The sequence below is a fragment of the Engraulis encrasicolus genome, chromosome 8 (assembly GCF_034702125.1).
Source record: "Engraulis encrasicolus isolate BLACKSEA-1 chromosome 8, IST_EnEncr_1.0, whole genome shotgun sequence".
In the NCBI taxonomy this organism is placed as follows: Eukaryota; Metazoa; Chordata; class Actinopteri; order Clupeiformes; family Engraulidae; genus Engraulis; species Engraulis encrasicolus.
Genome location: NC_085864.1, coordinates 13,993,852 through 14,001,351, shown reverse-complemented (window position 1 = coordinate 14,001,351; position 7,500 = coordinate 13,993,852). Strand labels below are relative to the sequence as shown.

Here is a 7,500-nt window from a genome sequence, read left to right as displayed (position 1 = left end):
TTATTATTGTCTTGTTACCGAGGTTTAATGGTATATTGGTTATGGTGACTTACCCTTACACAGCCCTCTTCCACCCTCTCAACTCATGGTGTGGCGACATTAATGACGATATTCATCTTGAGTCGTGATGAATACGACATGATCGGCATGATCGTCTTGAATCTGCCAAAGTGGAGAAATCGTGTAGATCGTCTTGCAATGAGGATGCTTACTATCAGTATCAAAGTGATACCTACTTAGTATTTTTGTCTTCACTTCTATTCTTTACATTATTGTATTCCAATTGTGCTCTTTATGAGAGTTTCATTAGTGTGTTAATTAATTGCTAAATACAAACTGCAAGTATATAAGATGCCTGTTTCTTTTTTTGCTGTTTTTATTTTTTCGATGGAAGATTGTAAATTGGGATTTCATATTTAAGAAAACGTGATATGACTTTTTTGCCGTATCGCCCACCCCTACCTCCCCATGACTTGTACTTTTTGCACCTTGCACTTATTTCTAAGCATGACAAATAAACATCCCTCTGTGGGTGTATGGGAGTGTATAAGTCACCAAGGTCTGTCAGTCTGTCAGTCAATAACCTCTCCCAAAAGCATTTGTATGTCGTACCTTTTGCTTGTCTCTTGGGTCCATATAAAAATAATCATAATGTGTGTGTGTGTGTGTGTGTGTGTGTGTGTGTGTGTGTGTGTGTGTGTGTGTGTGTGTGTGTGTGTGTGTGTGTGTGTGTGTGTGTGTGTGTGTGTGTGTGTGTGTGTGTGTGTGTGTGTTTACCCTAGCCAACGAGACCCACTACGCCACACCTGTCCCCAAGGTCAGGACCAAGCTGGGATTGGCTGTTGGCACTGGCGACGCCCCTCCCATCACCCCCAGCCATGCCCCTCCCATCCCGCCACGCATCTCCCACGGCAGACCCCCCCACAACTTTACCACACCAGTCATCGACACCTCGGCAACCAACGCCCCGGCAACCGTTGCTATGTCCGGCGCTCCTGGGAAGCCCACTCCAGCCCCCAGGCCACGCCTCCAGGATCCCACCAACAAGGACGCTCGTACAGGACATGGGACCGCCCACCCTCCTTCCCTCTCCACGACTCTCTCTCCTTCCATCCCTCCATCCATCTCTCCCTCTCCTTCTCCCTCTCCCTCTCGCTCTCCCTCTTTCACTATGCCATCCTGCCTACCCCCTCCTCTCTCTCCCTCTCTCTCTACCGCCCTCCCTCTCTCTCCACACCCATCTCTCTCTCCGTCCCTCTCTCCCTCTCTGCACTCCTCCTCCTCTCCTCCACCGCTCCCTCGTACTCTCTCTGCGTCGGAGCTGTATGAATATGCTGCCAGTCAGCTGCCCCCGCTCCCTCCCAAATGCTTCGCTCTACCTGGCGAGCCACTCACACACACCCCCTCACCACTCACTCACACCCTTACAAACACCCCCGCACTCTCACACACTCCCCCCGTGCACAAACGCACTCCCCCCGCTATCCCACGTCGACCCCCCGCACCGCCTCAACGACCCCCCAGGACCACGCCCCCCAGCAGGTACGTAGGGGTGTGTGTGTGTGTGTGTGTGTGTGTGTGTGTGTGTGTGTGTGTGTGTTGTAGTTGGAAGGATGAGAAGCAGGATTGGCTTATCATGCTGGAGGAGTTGCACTCCATTCTCTAGCCCTCTTTTACGCTCTCTTTTACGCTCTCTTTTACGCTCTCTCTCTCTCTCTCTCTCTCTCTCTCTCTCTCAATCTCCCTCTCCCTCTCCCTCTCCCTCTCCCTCTCCCTCTCCCTCTCCCTCTCTCTCTCTCTCTCTCTCTCTCTCTCTCTCTCTCTCTCTCTCTCTCTCTCTCTCTCTCTTTCTCTCTCTGGTCAACAGTCTAATTCTGTACGTAATGTTGCTGAGACACCAACCTTTTCATGCCAAGCCAAGTATTGTATTCGAGAACCAGCAACCCTCAGGTTCCAAGAAAAGAACAAAAACAGCAAATGTGAAATGTAAACTCTTTGCTCTCTCTCGCTCTCTCTCAATGTGTGTGTGTGCGTGTGTGCATGTGCGTGCATGCGTGCGTGTGTGTATGTGTGACTGTATATGTGAGTGTGCCACAGTTGCAAGCAGTATGTTCTGTTTCACACATTTGAATAAAAATAAAACAGCAGAACATGATGCAGAGATATATTAGAGAGAGGAGAGGGGAGGGGAGTGATAGAAGGCTGAGAGTGTAATTTGTTCATCAGTTGGTGGTCATGACTTCCGGCTCTTAAAGAGTTTAATGCGACCACATACTCTACTTCTCTCTCGCTCTCTCTCGCTCTCTCTCTGTTTGTGGTGGTGAGATGGGGGTGTTGCAAGTGAAGGAGCTCACAACTGTGTGTGTGTGTGTGTGTGTGTGTGTGTGTGTGTGTGTGTGTGTGTGTGTGTGTGTGTGTGTGTGTGTGTGTGTGTGTGTGTGTGTGTGTGTTCATGTGTTTGGTGCTACTGGCCTCTTCTGGCCACAGTGGGAACACACACGCTCACACACACACACACACACACACACACACACACACACAGGTTGTTAATAGTAATACTAAACCTTAATTTTCTTCAGCATAAATACCGGTAAATAAAGTCTCTACTGACGAACCATAGTAATTAGAAACCATAGTAACCATAGAAACCATAGTAATTGTAATTGATCTCAAATTCCATCAAACACATAAAATACTATGCCAACTAACTGTAGCAATAAAAATGTAACATTTATTCACAAATACCATAGCACGAGTACAATACTATAGCATAACTTCCTCTAATAATAAAATAAAACAGAGTTTAAGAATCATAAAGAGTAGGCTATCTGAAATAGATGGGTTTTTAGCCTGGATTTGAAAAGGGGCACAGAGTCAATATTGCGGATGTCAGGGGGAAGGGCATTCCACAGCTGAGGAGCAGAGCAGCTAAAAGCTCTGTTCCCCATGGTATTAAGACGGGCAAAGGGGGCAGAGAGGAGAATGGAGGAAGAGGAACGGAGGGCGGGAGGGAACAGCAATGTGGATAAGATTAGATAGATAAGGGGGGGCAAGATTGGGGATAGCCTTGAAGGTGTGGAGAAGTATTTTAAAGTGAATTCTAAATTTGATAGGGAGCCAGTGGAGATGTTGGAGTGCAGGGGTAATATGGTGACAGGAAGGGGTTTTAGTAATGATGCGGGCAGCTGAGTTCTGGACCAGTTGGAGCTTGAGGAGAGATTTTTGAGGGAGACCAAAGAGGAGAGAATTACAGTAATCAATGCGGGATGTGACAAGACTGTGTACAAGAATGGAGGTAGAATGGGAAGTGAGAGAGGGGCGGAGACGGTTAATGTTGCGTAGGTGGAAATAAGCAGACTGTGTGATATACACTCGCCTCCAAAAGAGTTGTCGCCTATCTATCTGTTTGGAATAACAGCTAATAACCTGACTTTCAATTAATCACTTGGCTTCAGAAGTCACTCATATGAAAGCTACAACCCTACCGAATGAAAATGTATGTACAAAAATAAATTTCATGCACCAACGAAAGATTGACCCGTTATTGAACACAGACAGGGCAGATTTTGACAAGACAAAAGTTTTGTCCCCTATCGAACATAATGTGAAAATGAGCAGATAAGTCACTTCAAAACACTTCAAATACGCAGATTGGGTGTCATACTTAATCACTGAATCACTCTCACCTCTCCAGAAAATCAACTTTGACCTTAGGTGTATGTTTAGGGTCATTGTAATCATGGAAAGCAACACAATGAAAATCATTCAATGTTCAATGAGAGATGGTGACATATTTGCTATCCGTAAAGCAATACATGTTTAACTTCATGATTTAATCAATGATAAAAGCCCTCAAACACCTGCAGCATGCATGCAGCTCCTCATAAGAGCTGTATCTGTACCATGTTTCACTCTACAGAAGGCACGTATACGAAAGACACGTATGCTGCAGGGTTTAAATTGGGGCGGAGCCCTCCGGAGCGCAGCTCCGCCTCCTCGCCTCGGAGGGACAGCCAAACGGAGCTACGCTCCTGCTGCCCCACCCTCAGTGTATTCACAGTTCATATATTTTCACCTCTTCTTGAAATATCATATTTTTATGAAAGTTTTATAATGATAGCAACATGAAATAAGATTAAGGGACTCTCGCATTATTTCAGTTATTATGCATCTGCATTCTGCACATGCGCTGCGAGACACCACAATTTGAATTTGTAGCAACGTTGCAACTTTGCAACAGTTGAGCGGTCCAGAGCGCTTGCTCTTTCTCACAGCTAGAACTACTCGATCCGCTTCGAGTTGTCACTACTTCAAGCCTGTCCTCCACGCCTTCATGTTCAATGTGCACAGTTAGTAGGCTAGATACAATGCCTTTTACAAAACGGAGGTAAGCTGTCATTTAATTTGATATCGGCTAGCTTTCAGGCAAAGTTAACCAAACAGTCATGCAGAATAGCGGTGTCTGCCTACTTTAACAGCAGTTTGTTAATGGGGGGAAATCAACATCAAGTTTGGGATTTCCGTCCATTGTTCTGTCAGAATGTGTAGCCACTTGGTGCAGGTTACTTTTATGTGGGCTTAAACATGCCAGGAACGTATTAAAAGTTTTTAGACAGTAAGCAAATGACAGGGATTCCTGCGTGTCCATCCTAGCTTTGCGTGTAGAACACTGCACCGTCTCTCTCGCGCTAGAATTGCAGCAATCTATTGCTGCCTTTTGCCAAAGTTATTGCTTTGCAAAAAAGCATTTACTTAATGCGACTGAAGTGTAATTAAAACATATGCACGGAGCGAGATAGCTGAACTAACTAAACTACTGAAATAAGAACGCCCATATAATCAGTCAGCCAAAGGGGCAATCTGTAAAGAAAAGACGTGTCCGAGTGAGAAGATTCTCTGCAGACTCCGCCTGATTTAAAGTGACAGTGCACACTTTCACGCACTGTAATAGAACAGCATAGCCTAAGCATGCATTTTTATTCTTTTAACTTTGTTACTTATTAGGCATAAAACGTGCTAATAAATGCATGCTAAACCCATGCCATTATTAAGAGAATTAAATAAATAAATTAGGAGAATTGAAATGTGATAACATGTTAAAATATGATCTTTTAAAACAAATTGTTATTCACATCAATAATATGAGTTCTTAATAGTCTTAGGTCTACACCTTTGTAGCTTGATGGTGCAGTGATGGTGGTCAGAATTAAAACGTTTGTTTTGCCCCTGTACTGACAGTCCAATAGCATACTGTTGCCAACTGACAGGAGAGAATATTAAAAAGTAGGCTACATAAATGCATCAGGTGTGATACTGGTCTAACTGTTCCTATTTTTTAGCAACCTAATACAGTGAAGAGGGAATGAGGGTACCCTGCTGTTTTTCTCATAACTGAGTAATACATTGATTTATGTATGATATTAATTATGGGCAATAACTTCATAGAATACATGTATTTGCCTGATGGGGCGATGTTTAATTTTTTTTTTTAAGCTATTTTGACCGTGAGTGAAGGGCTCCCCCACCTCCCAAAAGCCAATTTAAACACTGGTATGCTGAGGATATTAATAAGCATACACTGTCACCACGTGTCCAGAAATGACAACTCAAATAAAAACACATGTCGCTTCCGGTACCGGAGATCATTCTGGGCAGTGGGCACTCTGTTCTGGCCAAATGGTGTGTGTGTGTGTGTGTGTGCGTGCGTGTGTGTGTGTAAGGAGCCACCAGATGGAGCCACTGTGTTTTGAGTGTTTCCATGTCCTGTTCAATCACTCTCGCTTGACGAGAAAGAGAGTGAGAGAGGGAGGGGAGAGGTAAAGAGAGTGTGTGGAGCCAATGTACTTTGAGTGGTTCCATCTTCACTGATATCTCTCTCTTGTTTGGCAATGACGTGTGCCGTGCCTGGGTGTGTGTATGTCTTGGTGTGTGTGTGTGCGCGTGAGTGTGAGTGTGAGTGTGAGTGTGAGTGTGAGTGTGAGTGTGAGTGTGAGTGTGAGTGTGCGTGCCAGCCTAGCCACGACAACTTTTGAGGGATTGTTCTTCATTCACATCTGCAAATGAGAATATGATATTAGAATTGCGCTTTTGCAAGATATTGAATTAAGTTTCTGTCATCAGTGACGTCATCACGAGGTCAAAAGCAGGGAAGTTAGCAAGGAAGCCTGCATATTAGAATTCAGTCTATGTCATTGTGTAGTTTGAGACGTGTGATGGGAGCTTACATCTACCTCAAGGTGAACCTACTTATCTTTTAAGGAGACCTTGTGAAGGTGGGAGGAGTTTGATGTCAAGGTGGCGGCCTTAAATACAAAGTGCTGGGGGAAACCCTGACATGCCTGGGACACTCAGATTGGTTTTGTATTTTTTTTCCTGTCTTTATCCTTTTTTCTGTATCCTTTTATTATCCTTTATTGTATATTACGTACATTTTGCTTTTAAAAGAAAAACGAAGAGAAATTGAAAAAAAAAAAAGGAAGACAATATAGATCCCCCTATGGTGGTTGGGATTTAAAAAAAAAAAAACCCTGACATGCCTGTATGCCTGTGTGTGTGTGTGTGTGTGTGTGTGTGTGTGCGCGTGTGTCTGTGTGTGTGTGTGTGTGTGTGTGTGTGTGTGTGTGTGTGTGTGTGTGTGTGTGTGTGTGTGTGTGTGTGTGTGCACGTGTGTGCGCGTGTGCGCGCGTGTGTGTGTGCGTGTGCGTGCGTGTGTCTGTGTGTGTCTGTGTGTGTCTGTGTGTGTGTGTGTATTTGCATGTCTGAGTCTGTGGGTGTTTGTGTGTGTGTTGTTGTTATTATGGTTACAAGTGATCTGCTGTATGTTTGTGTGTCTGGGTTGTGTGTTAGGGTGAGTTTTTGTTCAGTGTATGAGTGATCTGTGGGTGTGTGTGGGGGATTTGAAAGTATCCTTGTGGGTTTTGAAGATTTAGTTATGTACTAGGTATCTGTGTGTGTTTGTCTTTAAATCCGTGTGTGTGCGCCTGCTTGTGCATGTTAGGGTGTTTGTTTGTACAGTGCACAATTGATCCATGTGTGTGTCTGTCTGTCCGTGTGTATCTCTCTCTCTCTCTCTCTCTCTCTCTCTCTCTCTCTCTCTCTCTCTGTGTGTGTGTGTGTGTGTGTGTGTGTGTGTGTGTGTGTGAGTGTGTGTGTGTGTGCTAGTGCTTAGCTGTATATATTATGTGTGTTAGGGCAGTTTTGGGACTACTGTGTTAGGGTGTGTGTGTGCGTGTGCGTGTGTGTGTGCGTGTGCGTGTGCGTGTGCGTGTGCGTGTGCGTGTGCGTGTGCGCGTGTGTAAGTTTGCACTCATACAATGTGCTAGTGATCCGCTGCTCTCTGGTGTTGAAACTGTTAAGTGTCTACACAGCGCACACAAAGTCAGGAAGTCAAGTCCCGTCCCACGACACACACACACACACACACACACACACACACACACACACCCTAACACAGTCATCTCTAAAAGCAGTCCCCACTTCCTCTCTTCGTCGCTGCATGAG

General features: G+C 45.0%; 2 protein-coding genes across 2 annotated transcripts in view; both read left to right on the top strand.

Moving 5' to 3' along the window:
- LOC134454811 (uncharacterized) overlaps positions 1-7,500 on the top strand; it is an 11,120-nt gene that overhangs the window by 1,105 nt on the left and 2,515 nt on the right. Inside the window, exon 2 of the mRNA XM_063205970.1 lies at positions 783-1,542. Within this exon, the coding sequence (XP_063062040.1) occupies positions 783-1,542 (760 nt within the window). The remainder of the gene's footprint in view (positions 1-782; positions 1,543-7,500) is intronic.
- The window catches only part of LOC134454182 (arf-GAP with Rho-GAP domain, ANK repeat and PH domain-containing protein 1-like), a 57,530-nt gene continuing 57,466 nt past the window's right edge, over positions 7,437-7,500 (top strand). Inside the window, exon 1 of the mRNA XM_063205013.1 lies at positions 7,437-7,500. This exon is cut by the window's right edge and continues 206 nt beyond it. The gene's annotated coding sequence lies outside the window, so the exon portion shown is untranslated.